Here is a 16,739-nt window from a genome sequence, read left to right as displayed (position 1 = left end):
AGAAAATGGCCGCTTACAGTCAAAGCGGCCATTTTCTTGTTCCGCGGGCATGCGCAGTCAGCTCTGCCCAGGCCCGATGCCTGGCAGAGTGAATTCAGAGCCAGAAGACGCCGCGGGGAAGCTGCGCGGAGAAGACTTCTAAAGGTAGGAGAAGAACCAGCATTGATTGGGCAACTGTATAGCATTCGGCCAATCAAAATTGGTTCTGCATCAAATTTTTCCATTCGAATAGCTAGTAGTATTCGATTGAGTACAAGTATTTAGAATACGTAGTATTTGATCGAATACCTATTCGATCGAATACTACTCACTCATCTCTAATAAGGAACTTAACTTAACTGTGGTTTGTTGTCACTGGTTTCTGCGAATCCAATTTCCAAGTAGGAATCATAGTATTTCTATTGCTGAACAACCAAATTAGGAATGTTTTTCAAATAGCATGTGGCGAATAACTGCAAATACTGCACGAACTAAGCCGACACAGCAAGGATCGAGTGACCGCACAATACAAGCGTGAAAGATGACTAAAGCACTTCCGTCCGTAGGTAGAGTTTGTTTGGCGACTATACGAGACCAGCGTATTAAGCTGGAAAGGGTGGTATGAGACCAGTTTGGAAGTACCGTCCGACCGTGAAGCGTTAGTCCGCGGACCTTGTATATTCGCCAAACAGACCATAGTGCTACGCCAGTAGAATATTAGGAGTGCATGTGAACCAGTATTTTAATTTTGAAACTCTTCACGTTTAGCTGTTTTTTATTGTTAACCATTTATTATCGCCATATCGCAGAGCACCTGTAGATGGTTCACGGAGCAAAGTTTGGGAAACGCTGCTCTATGGTAAATAGGAATTGTTATTTCAGTGTTCTGCCTGTGTGTGCAAAAAAACAGTATATAATAAAAAATAAGAAAGCAAACTAAAAAGATGCATTTCACGTAGAGCAAAACAGAGAGATATACATGTTTCCTTTAATGGACATTTTCCTAAACATTAGGCTGGATTCACAGACAAGTTCTTTGTGAGGTTTAGATGGCATTTTTAAAATGTTACAGCCTGGCAAATTTGCTATAATTGACTCCAGAAAGTAGTCTGAACGATATTTAAAATCTACAACAACTTCTTAACAGGTTCTTTTAAAGATACAAAATAACAAAAAAAAAAGGATTACTTGCCACTTGAATGCCTCCTAGTGCAGGAATCCTGCCCCCTGTTGGTCAGTTTTGTTTATTTTTACTGGGACATCACATTGACAACATGCGTCTGCTATAGCTAATCATTGGCTTCAATTGTGGAGGATTCAGTAAAACTTTCCATACATAGATTTTCAACAGTCTTATATGGCTGATATAGACTATTGGATATATAAATGCTGCGAGTGTTTGTTCACAACCAAAAGAATATTGGTCACGCAACTCACTGCACTTTATTTTTATGAACCTGTTCTTGTTTATGATGGGATCATCTGTATGATTGACCGTCCAAAATCTATTATGTATGGCCAGCATAAAGAATGCTCCTTTCATTTTATACAATTGATTTAGCTCCATTTTTTAAAATGTCAGGCAACCCCTTTAATCTTTTCATAAGATTGAAATGGTTTCCATACCTAGGCGAGGCAGAGCTCAGTGAACTATCCCATCTCATATTATAAGGATGCGCAGGGGCGGATAGAAAGCGGCCATGTAAAAGAGCACTTTCTTTCTGAAGTGCACGTTCTACATCTGGCTCCGTGGCAGGCTGGGAGTGTACAACGGGTGACGAAACTGGAAAAGGAGCAGCAGACTGGACTTTACGTTTTCTTGACAATTTTGGAGGTGCCTCAGACATCTTCTGTATATGCGGTGAATCAATGCCTGTAAAAATCACATTACAGGCCTTAACATCAACTTCACATTATTTCTACAATGTCACATTATTTATATACACGGACAATACCGCCACAATGCATAGTAATATACAGGTACAATAGGACAATGGCCTAAAAATACTTGTAGACATCCTGAAGCTCCCCAAATTAAAAACTAATAGACTTTGTGAATTAAAAACTACTAGTCCATTTTTTTAAAATATGGTCGCAAGGGAGCAAAGCATCAAGTTTCTGATGTTAAGACTTTGGTGTAAAAGGTGACATGGTATCCCAGGGACAAACACAGGATCATAGGATGTCCTACTGCTAGGAACCGAGAGATCAGCTGATATCAGCAAGAAAACCAAGTAGGAATTACAGGTAGCTGCCTAGGGTGCAAATACATTTCTAACTTTACAAAGTAAGATTGAAATGGCCTACCCCCAAACTTGATTGACAATTCAGCTGACACAGCAATACTTTAGATCATACAAAAAGTTCTTTCCTTCAGAAGTTCTCAATAAAAGACTTACCTGAGGCTAATCGATAATGCTCCATCCAGTCATCTACAATATTTCTGATTTTCCTATGAAGTCTTCTGAGCTCTATAGCTGCATTGAAGTCATTTGAAGGACTAATATGATCCTCTGGAATTACAAGTGTCTTTGCCAACTCTGACAAAATTGTCTTGTTTAGAAAATGAATAAATATTTGTTAGAAATCATTGACCTCTTAAGTTCATATACCGCCTTTTCAATGATCTATTATGTAGAAATTGCATATCTAAAGAACTTAAAAGGGCTCCATCATTGGGGATATGCATTTTAAACTAAGGACACATTGGAAAGCCTTTAGAAAGGCTATTCTACCTCTACAGTGGTTCAGTCCTCAATGTTTCCATTTTTTAAATAAATCGCTTTTTCCATTTATGCAAATGAGGCTCAGAAAGCACAGGGGGCGTTGCCCTGAGCTCCAAGCCCAGCTTCCTCATGACTTGAATGCTGCCTCCTGCCCCCTGCAATGTCCTGGTCCTCCTAGCTCATGTAGGATTAGAACAAAGATGGCTGCCAAGCATGTGCTGTCAGCTCTGCGCATGCTCGGCGGCCATCTTTATTCTTGTACAGGCTGGGGGCCACAGTGGAGCAGATTGTTCTGGCTGTGGGCTACTGTAGAGCAGATTGTTCTGAGTGGGGGCCTTTCACTATTTATGTTACATAGTATTTGTAACACAGGCCGTAATAACATTGCACATTGTCTTGTGCGATGTAAATAGTGAATAATAATTTTTCAAAATTATGCCAAATGCAAACTATTACCTTTCAGTACAAAGTTGTTGTATTATTGAAAGCTCTCTAAAGCCCCATTCACACGACTGTATTTTGTGGGTCCGTAACTGTCTGCAATTTTGGATTCGTACAGTATTAAAGTTAAATTGCCATGTTGGCACTTTACAAAAAATTTATTAAATTAATTTAATTAAATTAATGGGTTTTGGGTTGCAGTTTGGGGACTCGTTCTCCAAAAGGTTTGCCATCACTGCACAGCATTTAATGATATGCTTTACAGCAGAGTCATGGCCATAGGCAGCAGTCGTCTGAGGTCTATGGGTCTATGAGTTTTCTGTGCAGGGAGAGGGAGTAGATAAGCTGTAACATCATCTATTGTCAGTAGTGGATGTAATGTTGGCTCAGTACGGTTATCTATAGATGCGTTATTGTAATCCTGTCTATGATATAAATAAAATGAATGCCACAACGAATTGGCAAATGTCAGTCTTTTATAAGGCTTAGTGGAAAAAAAATAAACTGCAGGATATAGTACATTTTTAAAATAAAGGTAGAGACATGGAAAATTAAAAATAAAATCATCATTCTTAAAAATATATTAGAATTAAAAAATATAAAATGTCACATTCCCTTTAAGACCATTACTGAAAGAGAAATGTAAATGAAGAAATGGTCCTCAAGTGTGTCCCCTATCTGTAAGCCGTCAACCGTGTCGCATCTTTAGAGGATTATGTTCGTGACATTGTTCGTAGCTATGACACCTAAGAGAGTGGTCTGCAAAAGGATGTCAGTAGCAAAGTTGAACTTTCAAAGTTAGCGTGTATCATGAAGATGAATTGTTCTATATGACAACAATTCAACAAACAACAAAGCTGTCATCAATAATGTATCAAACAAGATCAGGGGGTCAGTAATAGTATCCACAGTGAAAACAAAGACATACATCTGATAAAAAGGAAGGTGACACAAGGATAACTTTAGATGTTCCTTAACCTACACATAAAGCCAGTTGGCATTATAGCATTATAGTTATGCAATAGATATAAATGTAATGTGTTGGATCCCTCTCTGTTTTGTAAACTAACATCAGCTACCAAGATTCTACTCATGCATAATATAAAAAGAAATACAATTCCACAGTATCTGGTATTCTTTTTTTTCCCTATCAGTATGTCTTTGGAGTGTAGGAGGAAATCCACGCAAACACGGGGAAAACATACAAACTCCTTGTAGATGTTGTCTTTGGTTGGATTCAAACCCAGGACTCCAACACTGCAAGGTTACAGTGCTAACCACTAATCCACCATGCCGCCCCAGTATTTGATATTGTGACGAGTCGTAACTAGAGATGAGCGAGTAGCAATCGATCAAATACCTCCCCTGCATAGTTATTGGTGTACTCGGTCGAATACCACGTGGTAAATGCAGTAAAAATTTGATTCCACTCCCACCTTCCCTGGTGCTTATTTTACACCAATAACTATGAAGGGGAGGTATTCGATCAAATACTACTTGCTCATCTCTACTCGTAACCAACCGTGGCAAGCAGCTAAATCAGTTCTACCACGTTCTGCCTATTTACTTGTTAAAAATACAGTCGGATCACTAAATATTAGGCCTTCAGTCTACAAGCTGTGGGGAGCAAGATGTAAGTGTCAGTGCAATACTCACCTCTCAGTTCCCCAGCTCCTCCTGTTCTGGAGGGGCTAGGGTTGCATGTCACAGCAATGTACCCTAAGCAGAGGCAGAGCAGGGCTGGGGATCAGAGTGCTGATCTAGCACTCACCTCTGTGTGGGGTGGCCATAATACTGAATGGGGACAATGTTTAGGGCCATTGTACTGTAAAGGGACCAATGGTGCAAATACCTACGTAGCAGTCGTAGAGGCTGCACAGGGCCTGTGAACTTAGTTTACTGATGGGCCTCTGCTGCTATTTTTTTTGTTTTTATAGGCCATTACCTGCTGGAGGCTGCTATGGAAGATTATACTGTGTCGAGGGGCCACTATGGGACATAATACTGTGTAGAGGGGCCGCTAAGGAACATTATACTGTGTGGAGGGTCTGCTATATCACATTCAACTATGTGGAGGGGCCACTATAAGACATTATAATTAGAGATGAGCGAACACTGTTCGGATCAGCCGATCCGAACAGCACGCACCCATAGAAATGAATGGAAGCATCTGTGACGCTGACTTTGCCGGCGGCCGGCCGGCGTCACAGGTGCTTCCATTCATTTATATGGGTGCGTGCTGTTCGGATCGGCTGATCCGAACAGTGTTCGCTCATCTCTAATTATAATGTGTGTAGATGTAGGGGCCGCTTTTGGACATTATACTGTGTAAAGGCCACTTTGGGATATTATAGTGTTTCTAAATGGGGCATTATACTATATGGGGGCAAGGAAAGGGGGCGCTATGCTGTGGTGGGACCTCTAGTCAAAAGTTTGCTGTGGGGCCCAGTTTTTGTTAGTTTCGCCCCTGACAAGGACAACAATGGAGATCATTATATTTTTAGCAACAGTGATGGGAACTATTATATTTTATTTGAACACTAATGAGAGCTATTATACTGTACAGGGGCAGCGATGGTGTGCATTATACTGTAAAAGGACAATGATGGGGCCATTATAATGTATGGAGACAGTGATGGGGGATTTGTACTGTATGTGGGCACTGATGGGAACATTATACTGTATGGGGACACTAATGGGGACCATTATACTGTACATAGGCAGCGACGGTGGCCATTACATTGTATGGAGGACAATGATGTATTTTATGGGGGTCAGTGAATAAATCCTTGTTGGTGGATAGGTAAAAATGTGGTGCCATTAATATATGATACCTAGATCAACAAATAAAAATAATCTAACAAATGTCAATGCCATGAGCTGGAAATCTGCAGGCTACATAATAAACTGTAATTTTACTCACCGTTTTCTTTGGACTCCTCTTTGTATCCTTTTCCTTTGTTTTCTTTTTGATTGCTTTGAGCATTTCTCTTGCGGTTTTAGAGGAAAAATTCTCACTAGTCAAAAGTTGGCCCTTTAATAAAGGGTGTAATATATAAAATATCAAGCGTTGTGACCAAAATGATTCTAAAGAGTTTCTTCCTATAGTCATATAAACTTACCAAATCTTCAGTCTGTGGAGGAGGGACATCTAGGATCGGTGAGAGAGATAAACGTACAGTCTCATGCTGGCATCTGAAGATTAGGCTGATGGCATACTGGCCAGCAATTTTTACAGAGATGTGTTCGTTAATCTACATATGAAGGTAAAATACTTTAGTATTCTGTAAATACATTATATTGCTTTTGTATATGTCTATGCACATAACTTATACACCATTTATAGTTGGGTACACTTTATAGGATTCTAAGGCTATGGATTTTAAAATGGATATCTACATTGAACAATAATTTTGTGATACAAGGCTACCCCAATGTTAATCTAATCAAATTGTGTTCAATGTCAAAATATTCCCCCAAATCAGATGATATCTATGAAGAAACCTGGAAGTGTTAAAGGGAAATTGTCACATATTAAATATAGAGTCTAATCTACCAGCAGAAGGTTACAGAGCAGGATGTGCTGAAGAGATTGATATATAATTTTCTGGTAAAGATTCAGTATAGTTTACTTATTTATACTTGTCGTCATGGATTTTTCTTTATCATTAGAATAGGCCATAAACATATGATCGGTGTAGGACCAACAAGAATCACCTGTACAGCGCTGCTTTCAACGCACGTACTATACACAGCACTGAAGAAGTTGGCTCCATGTCCCGCATAGTGGCCAGGCAGCATCAATGAATCTCAACTCCCAATGGAATACAAACACCATTACACACAATGCATTCTATGATCACCTTATTTATCTTTGCATTCAATGATCATATTACCTGCACTGTAAAGGGATCAGACAGTTTTCCTTTTTTGGGCCAGTCCCATTCATTTATTATGTCTCCCTCATTATTATTCAGCACTCCTCCAACTTGGTTGTATTGCAGTAGAAAGCCATGACTACAAAATATCAGAACCAACATGTCACCATATAAAACATTACAGTACACTGATGCAGTCATTTTAGCTATATGTTACATTAACTCAAAAAGTCAGGTCTAAGGCCACATGTACACGTTCCTAGTGATTTTTACTGTCTGCAAATGCAACTCACAAAGACATTTCCATATTGTGTGATTATGTCATCCACAATGCAGACTCTACACTTGTATCTGTTGGTCTGTGCAACAAATACAAACAAGAATAGGATGTGCTCAAAAACTTGCAGATACCCGGACACTGATCAGTAAAGACTTCAGATGTGTGTATAACCCCATAGAAATTAACAGGTCTGTATACTATCCATAATTGTGGTCACTATACGTAAAACAACTATGGTCGTGTGCATGTGGCCTTAGGATATATTCACATGGGATGGATACAGAGTGGATTTTTTCTGCTCAATTTGCTTTCAGTGTGGATGTACTCTAAAGGTTATATAACTGCTACTTGTAGAACTGAAGACCAATACATGTGCTATATGTAGTTTGGTAAAATTACCATCTAAAGAAACATTCTCCAATACTAACCTCTCAGGAGAAAAAATGCTACCGTGTCCAAATGGTGTGAATGTGCCCAGCATGCCCTGATCTGGGGAAAATATATTGGTATAAAATCCTCCACATGACAAGCCAGAATAGCTCTGACACACAGCCAGATGTCCAGAAGGATAAATAGATTGCGAGTTAAGGAAAAATGTTATAAAAACGTTGATATACTCATATAATACATGCCATATGTACGAGGATGATTTATAATATACTCATGGTATATATGTGGCTAGACTTGTCTATAATATCTTTTCAGCGTGTAGATGGACCAGTCAATAATACAGTATATCTAGAAGGTAAATATGGACTTACCAAACAATCTTTGCATTGTGGTGTTTGTGTGCCAGAGCCACTATATAGTTTTGGTATTTGTGCCATGCTAGCCTCTATTATGACTGTAGTGAATGTGTGATATAACTAAACTCTGCCTATATGAATATTACTGTTGTCTGTATCATTCACTGCACCAATGGGATTTTTATGTTTGTTTTTGCTATTGTAACCTATAATAGAACATCGACCTTACATTGTACCACAATCTCTGCTGCGATGTAGTAACCTTCAGCAGTGTATCGCTACTTCGTCTATATTTTTAACAGTATTATTGGGAATGAAATACTGCACATTGTTCATGAGAACCAAGTGTTTACACTAAGAGGATATTAAACCATTGCAGAGCCATCAATGAGAGCATAATGGAGCTTGCGCATAGAAGCATTTTCTCGTATGATGTCTGGGATCCGTGGTTTTCCATTGGTCAGCACAAATACTGGAGGCTTTGTGTGCTTCTTTTGTTTTATTGTTAAATCTTTTTTAGTATTTTCATAGTGTCGCAGGATGATTGGTTTGCAGAATCCTTTCTCGTTTAACAATGTCAACTCTTTGTTTCTGTGAAAAGAAAAATGTGGGTCTTATAAGAATAAATCACGATCTGGAAAATAACATTATATAACCAGTTTGGCCAATATTTAAGGGAATATTCATGGAACATCCTCAGGATGTCTAGAACATGTCTAGAACATGCAGATCCCACCTATGGGACCCTTATTTACCTCAAGAATGGGGGTACCCAACCCCCATCTCATAGCTGCAGTGAGTAGAGAATATGCTGCACATGCCCGATTCACTTCATTCCTGTCTATAGGGCTTCTGAGAATAGTGGAGCAGGGAAGGCTCAGCTATTTTTGTAAGTCCCACAGAAGTCAATGGAGAGAGCCAAGCATATGCAGTATATTCTCTGCTTATTCCAGTTATGAGACAGTAGATGGATACAGGTTCCAAGGGTGGGAATATATAACATTTATAGGACATTTATGGCATATTCTGTCACAAATATGTATATTTATGAAAATACTTTCTCAATATTTTCATTTTGTTACATATTATATTATATATATATATATATATATATATATATATATATATATATATATATATATATCCTACTAATATTTTGTGTGTTTGGATGTTTGTGAGTTTGGATGTTTGTCCCTCAATCACGCTAAAACACCTGGACGGATTTGCGTGCAATTTTCCACAAACATAGTTTTCCCTTAGGATTGAGTTATAGGCTACTTTTGGTGCCACTAAACAACATGGCTTCCTAGCAGGAGACTCACAAAAGCAGGACTCCTAGCCCCAGCTATAGACACACACACTGCCTAGCATTTCCTGCCTCAACCTGCCTGCACACTCCTTACTGTCACCTCAGGAGTAGCCCTCACTCTACTCACTCACATTTACATATAGCTCACATTGTCTGTATCACTACATATACAATATAACACATCACATTGTCTGTATCACTACATACACAATATAACACATCACATTGTCTGTATCACTACAAACACAATATAACACATCACATTGTCTGTATCACTACATACACAATATAACACATCACATTGTCTGTATCACTACATACACAATATAACACATCACATTGTCTGTATCACTACATACACAATATAACACATCACATTTGCTATCCCACCAAACTTTTTAAAGCACTTTTACAGTTTCACACGTCTGTGTCCGCCCAATTCTCAAATCACCGCAGACGAAGTCGCGGGTAAAAGCTAGTATATATATATATATATATATATATATATATATATATATATATATATATATCCTATTAATATTATAAATGTGAAAGTTTGTGGGTTTGTGAGTTTGGATGTTCGGATGTTTGTTCCTCAATCACGGGAAAACCGCTCGACCGATTTGGCTAAAATTTTCCACAAACATAGTTAATACACCCGATTGCGCAATAGGCTACTTTTCGTCACAATAGCACACATACGTTTGTGCCAGGACCCCCACAAAACCCAAACTCACACCACCATCTCTGCAATCTCACACACTTTGGACCATAGCAAGTCCCAAAATTCATATTGCCCTCTACAGCCTCACCCCTAAAGCCCACACAATCTCATATACATATACTTTACCACTTTGCCCCTCACCTTAACGCTACTCCAGGAGGCTCTCTTTAACGCTCCGGTGCAGCCATGTTTGCCGACCCCACCGCTCTGACAATCCGTGACACCGCCCACCCATGACAATACCCCTAGGCGCTCTAATAAATGCAAAAAAAAAGTTTTAAAAAAAAGGAAAAAAATATAAAAAAATAAATAAAAAGGATTAAAAATTCAAATCACCCCCTTTCCCTAGAACACATATAAAAGTAGTTAAAAACTGTGAAACACATACATGTTAGGTATCCCCGCGCCCGAAATCACCCGCTCTACAAAGCTATACAAATATTTTTCCTGTACGGTAAACGCTGTAGCGGGAAAAATGGTCAAAAGTGCCAAACCGCTGTTTTTTCACTGTTTTGATTCTGATAAAAATTTGAATAAAAAGTGATCAAAGCAATAACATTTCCCGAAAATGGTAGAACTACAAAGTACACCCAGTCGCGCAAAAAAAGACACCCTATACATCCCCGTACACGGACGTATAAAAAAGTTACGGCTGTCGGAATATGGCGACTTTTCAAAAAATAATTTTTTAACACAGTTTTGGATTTTTTTAAGGGGTCAAAATGTAAATAAAACCATATAAATTTGGTATCCCCGGAATCGTAATGAAACACAGAATACAGGGGACATGTCATTTTGGTTGCACAGTAAACGCCGTAAAACCAAAGCCCGTAAGAAAGTCTCAGAAATGCATTTTTTCTTCAAATCCACCCCATTCTGAATTTTTTCCCTGCTTCCCAGTACATTATATAGAATAAATAATGGTGGCATCATAAAGAAAAATTTGTCCCAGGAAAAATTAAGACCTCATATGGCTCTGGGAGCGGAGAAATAAAAAAGTTATGGGGTTTAGAAGGAGGGGAGTCAAAAACAAAAATCAAAAAATGCCATCGGCGGGAAAGGGTTAACTTCAAATACTTCTGTCCCAAAGTCACTATGTACAGTTTCTCACAACACCGTATAGCAGCTCTAATACAAATGAACTTCAACACAAAAGTCTCACGTATTCTCTGAATTACAGCAAAAACAAGATACAAACTTACATTTCATATCCCATACCTTATACACAGTACGAAAACCTTACCCGCGCCTGTATATACCCACTTCTACAATCACCGCAGACGAAGTCGCGGGTACCAGCTACTATAGATATATATATATATATATATATATATATATATATATATATGAGAAATAGCCTAAACAAGCATGCAAAAATATGCATGAAATTTCATATGTGACAGTCCATAAATGTGCAGATGTATTTTTTGCGCTTTTCTTTCCACATTTTTTGCCCTTCTATGGGCAGAAACCAAATGGAAACCACATGGACCCCATGATAGTCTATGGGGTCCGCGGGTTTCCTAAGGTAACTGCTTTTAGATGTGGATTAGGTTTCCATTTGGGTGTTCATCAAGCGGACCCACTGAACAGAAACCCAAGCACAGATGTGAATCTAACCTAAGACAAATTTCAACCGCTCATCTGACCTCAAGGATAAGAAGATGGTTATGAGGAAAAGGTATTATAGATGTATTCACAAGGCCAAAATACTTGGCAGAAAAATATGAACAGTATTTTGGCTGTAGAACCTGAGGCAGAAAGCCACAGCATGACATTAGGTTTGAAAACAATAGGATGCTTAGTTTTCTTTTAATGTAAATGTGAATATACCCTAAAGGGAGTACAGAATTAGTTTTTTTCTTTTTCTTACACAGTACTCTGCATTTACATTTCTTTGTATAAACAATTGAGCACTGTATCTGAGCTGCTGGCAATCCTATTAATGATGAGCAAGGGAGGTACAGGAGGCAATTTCATAGTTATCCCATTTGCTTCAAGTGAATGTACCATGAGAAAATGACGTATTGTTTAAATTACATTTTGATGTTAAAATACTTTTTCTTAAATGTTGGTAATTCTAAAGTAATAGTGGCGTAGTGGCTACAAGGACCTATGGAGTTGCAACCCCATGCCTGGAACATGTGCGGGGCAGACTATAGTCGAGCCTAGTCTTTTAGAGCCAGTTGAAAGCCTTAGGCTGAGTTCACACAGGGTATTTTGGTCAGGATTTTGAGGCTGAATCCGCCTCAAAATCCTGAGCCAAAAAGACGGCTCTCAGCAATGGGAGCCGGTCAGTTCTTTTTTTCAGGGAGCCATTTGTTCCGGCTCCCGGAAACAGAAGCAACATGCTCATGGCGTAATTACTCACCAATCCCCGTTCCTGCTTACTGCACATATCCCATGCCTGAGATTCACATAACCAATGTCAAAAGTTTTGAGACTGACACAAATTGTGGTTTTCACAATATTTGCTGCTTCAGTGTTTTTAGATCTTTCAGTCTGATGCTTCTATGGTATACTGAAGTACAATTCCAAGAATTTTATTACCGTTTACACTTTTATGGACAAAAACATCAAGTTTATGCAAAGACTCAATATTTACAGTGCTGATACTTATTTTTAAAGACTGAATGAAATTCACCCTGGCATGCTGGATATCAACTTCTGGGACAAATGGCAATCCATTCTTTTGTTCTAGGGCAGTGGGCTCATTCACTCAGTGCCATGAATAAAGAATGGTATCCTATAATCTTCTAAGAGCAATCTCTCCCAATGATCCAAGAGCAACAGCAATGCTATTTCCAATATGCCGAAACACCATGTAGCAAGGCAAAAGTGATAACATTGAAATTTTAGGTAAATGGTCAAGAATCTCCTCATATGTCAATCCCATTGAGAACCTGTGGTCAATCCTCAAAAAGCAGTGGACAAAGAAACTCCAAGCACTGACTGGGTAACAATGGGAGGTCATCTGTCAGGATTTAGCACAGAAGCTGATATCCAACATGCCAAGGCAAATTTCAGAAGTCTTGAAAAATAAGTGTGAATATTGTAAATATTAAGCCTTTGTATAAACTTTATACATTTGTCAATAAATATTCAATGCTAATTTTAGTATAAAATATATATATATATATATATATATATATATATATATATATATATATATATAACATACTGGCTAAAAGATCTAAAAACAATAAAGCAGCAAACTGTGAAAATCAAACTTTGTATCACTCTCACAACTTTTGGCCACAACTGTAGTTTTACTAAGTTAACCCATACACCACACAGGACACATTCATACACTCAGGTCCTACTTTGGATAAAGTCAGATTGTTTGCGTTTATTCCTCATATCTTAACCTTAAAAACACAACTTTTGGCCTATCGAGACACTTTTAATCATTTCACCAATATAGTCATACTTGGAAGATGCCACCAAAAGAACATTATTTCTCCACAGTAGCCATATAATGTATTAAACTGTGTTACTTACATTTGGATCTGTATAAGCTGCAGTCTCTCCAGGGCCCATGAAATCAGTCCTTGCCACTCCAAATCCTTAGATTTAGATTCATTTGTTTGTGAAATCCACCCTGAACCAAATACATTTAGTTAGTTAGTTTTAAAAGTATTCATACTATGTGGTGTGTGTATGTGTGTGTATATATATATATATATATATATATATATATATATATATATATATATATATATGCTCTATTTTCCAGCACATACATTAGCCTATCCAGTTTGGGATCAACTCTATGAATGTGACAGTAATGGACTGGACATATTGGTAGGGGTTTGTGTCATAAGACTAACTTTTTAATATGCTAGTGCATGGGAAGGCCAAGTCTAGACAAAGCAGAAACAATGCACATTATACTTGTCATTCCATTTGTGAATGGTATTATTTACCCCTTGATGACAATTTTTTTTTTCTTCAAAATTACCGATAAAGAAACTTGCAAAATGCACTGCTTTGCCATAGTCATATTAACCTTGTTTCACTGCCATCAAAGTCTGTTTTTCTGATCATTAGTTATTCTGTGCTTTTTTTCCATTGCCATCAATGATAATGAATACAAATAGAAAGTCTTACTACTGAATCTGTTAATCTGATAGCTTTACTGTCTGTTGTTCTTATCCTCTGATGGATAAGAACAATCAACACTGCAATGGCAATGTGAAAATAGCCTAACTTATTAGTAGTAGTATAATTATTATCAAGATCCATGTACGGTTAAAGGTCTACCTTTATCTTCACAAGTTCTCGATGACATTGAGAAACTGATAGTAACTGGTAAATGGGCTACAACATTTTGAGGGGCTAGACAAAAAAAAAAGAAAAGAAAAAGTTAGTATGTATGTAAAAATGTGTAATATATATATATATATATATATATATATATATATATATATATATCAATAAAACAAGACATTGCTCGGATATTGGATATAAAGCATTCCCATAAAATACCAAATGGTATAGGCACATTTACTGCCCAGGAGCCTTGGAAAAACTGTGTCAGCTCTAATTATGTTGAAATCATTTGCTATCCAGCTTTCCCTGAGACAGATATATCTAAGAATGGCTAAACAGAATTTTGACTTCTTAAGGCTAAGGCCTCACATAGCGAGCCACGACAAAAAGGCACTGCGGAAAACACGGTGGTGGAAGCACATTGCATATAATTTTGTAATGTGCCAGAATCCCATTCATTCTGTAGATATTGTAAAATATGTTTCTGCGTGGCCAAATTGTAACTTTTTTGCTAAGTGGGACCCCGGCGTAGAGGGGTTTTTCATACTCCATACTGATTGCTGATATAGATGACCTATCCACAACATATATGATCTGTCTGGGTGCAGTACCTGGACCCCACCAGATCAGGTGTTCTAGCAGCCTCTGGGAGCTGTAAGGTGCTAGTAGACAAGCCATGTATGCAGCACTATTCCCATTCAAATAAAAGTGGTACAACAGCCTCATCCACTGCATAGTTGTGCTTCTGGGGCATTGCAGTGGCACTCTTATTACTTGAATTGGAACGATGTTGCACTTATTCCCTTTCCACTAGCAGCTTCCAGCCTCCATAGACTGCTAGAACAATTGATATATGCGGTGTCAGACCCCAACAGATCACATACTGATGACCTATCCTGTAGGTCATCCGTATGGAAAATCAGTTTGAGGCCAGAAAATCCCTTTAAAGCAGAAAGCTTTGCTAACAGTATGGGGTCCATTATTAAGTGCAGCCAAGAGCCATGCTAGATAACCACATGGTTACAAAGAAATTAATGGAGCTTCACTAATTTCAGTGAGTACTCAGTTGGCCTTGCTTTACCTATGTTAGAACATCATAGAATTAACCTTACCATTGTCTATTCCCTGCTTATAATAGTTTCCAGTGTGGAAAGAGTTTGTTGAATCATAGAACTTCCTGTGTTGATACTAATATTGACTAGTGAAAACCTACATTTGTTTCCTGTATGCTTGGCATGGTTGATATCTTGGCCTGCTTTATCCTTGTTGCCCTCCATCAGTGTAGCATTGGCTTTATTTTTATGATTCTTGATATTGTCTACATTTTCCATATTGGCAGGTGTTTTGTAGTCATTCTCTTCTGCAGCTATTTGAACACTTGTGTCTGCTACCTTCTTGGAAGTTGGTGAATGACACAGCTTTTTGGGGTACACTGCTCCTTCAATAAGCTCTTGCCAACTATAGTTCAGCACATTCACCACACCTTGAGGGAAAAAAATCTCATATTGTGAGAAGAAATGCAGTAGCTTCCCAAGCTCATAAAGTAAGGTTGGAGCAACATATTTATAGTCTTCAAATGGATTCATAAATTGGTCCTCATCATTGATGCCCTGACTGATCTTCTGGTTATGGTTGTCTCCGCTGCTCTTCACAAAGCTTGGTGCACCAATCTCTGGTAGCACGGCATACTTATCTTTATGCAGCTTGTCTTCTTTTGGTGAAGTCACTTGCTTCTTTTCAGAAGAAACCCCTTTTTTGTTTTTGTTCAGGCTGGTGTAAAACACAGAATATCAACAGTTCCATCTAACAGATATTTCAGAAGTATTACAGTAACATTGTATTAACCAAAGAAAAATGCTTATGAATTCGATTCACATATAAGTATACGTACCACGTAATAAAAGGCACATGAATCGTGTGCACATAGCAGCAATAGGCAGCTAACAGAACAACAAAAAGCTAAGAAGCCTACCTGTTAATAAAGCTTGCAAGACGTGGATTGATGTTCATGTACTTCATATCTGATGGTAACTCCTCAGGCACTTTCTTAGTTCTCTTAACTGTCCTTGTTTTCAGCTGAAATATAACTCAAACAATTGAAGAAAATGCTAATTGATCACTAATATACATACTGCAGCACCAATAATATCACCTAGCCACAGGGTAGGTGATTTTTGTCTTGTGGAATGCAACCTCCACCAATTTTACAGATATATATGTATAAATATACATACACTGAACACTTTACTCAGCTTATCTTCAAGAGTCCCATATGTTTGAATAGAATAGAACAGAACTGCAGCAGGCGTCTACCTCTGCTCCAATTAAAAAAGGAGGAACTTGTTCATCCAAATGTATATAGACAAATCGCATCCAGGCTGGTT

At 38.2% G+C, this 16,739-nt stretch overlaps 1 protein-coding gene across 1 annotated transcript in view; it reads right to left on the bottom strand.

Annotated features, from left to right (window-relative positions):
* The window catches only part of LOC142204979 (uncharacterized protein C3orf20-like), a 36,111-nt gene that overhangs the window by 12,972 nt on the left and 6,400 nt on the right, over positions 1 to 16,739 (bottom strand). The window contains exons 5-15 of the mRNA XM_075276322.1: positions 16,328 to 16,431; positions 15,569 to 16,125; positions 14,347 to 14,421; positions 13,585 to 13,684; positions 8,417 to 8,641; positions 7,733 to 7,876; positions 7,043 to 7,163; positions 6,269 to 6,400; positions 6,070 to 6,180; positions 2,379 to 2,532; positions 1,606 to 1,852 (exon numbers count right to left, since the gene is read on the bottom strand). Coding sequence (XP_075132423.1) covers positions 1,606 to 1,852; positions 2,379 to 2,532; positions 6,070 to 6,180; positions 6,269 to 6,400; positions 7,043 to 7,163; positions 7,733 to 7,876; positions 8,417 to 8,641; positions 13,585 to 13,684; positions 14,347 to 14,421; positions 15,569 to 16,125; positions 16,328 to 16,431 — 1,970 coding nt within the window. The remainder of the gene's footprint in view (positions 1 to 1,605; positions 1,853 to 2,378; positions 2,533 to 6,069; positions 6,181 to 6,268; positions 6,401 to 7,042; positions 7,164 to 7,732; positions 7,877 to 8,416; positions 8,642 to 13,584; positions 13,685 to 14,346; positions 14,422 to 15,568; positions 16,126 to 16,327; positions 16,432 to 16,739) is intronic.

Source organism: Leptodactylus fuscus, chromosome 5 (genome assembly GCF_031893055.1).
Source record: "Leptodactylus fuscus isolate aLepFus1 chromosome 5, aLepFus1.hap2, whole genome shotgun sequence".
NCBI lineage: Eukaryota > Metazoa > Chordata > Amphibia > Anura > Leptodactylidae > Leptodactylus > Leptodactylus fuscus.
Note: the sequence above shows the minus strand (reverse complement) of the source record. Positions and strands in the feature narration are given on the sequence as shown.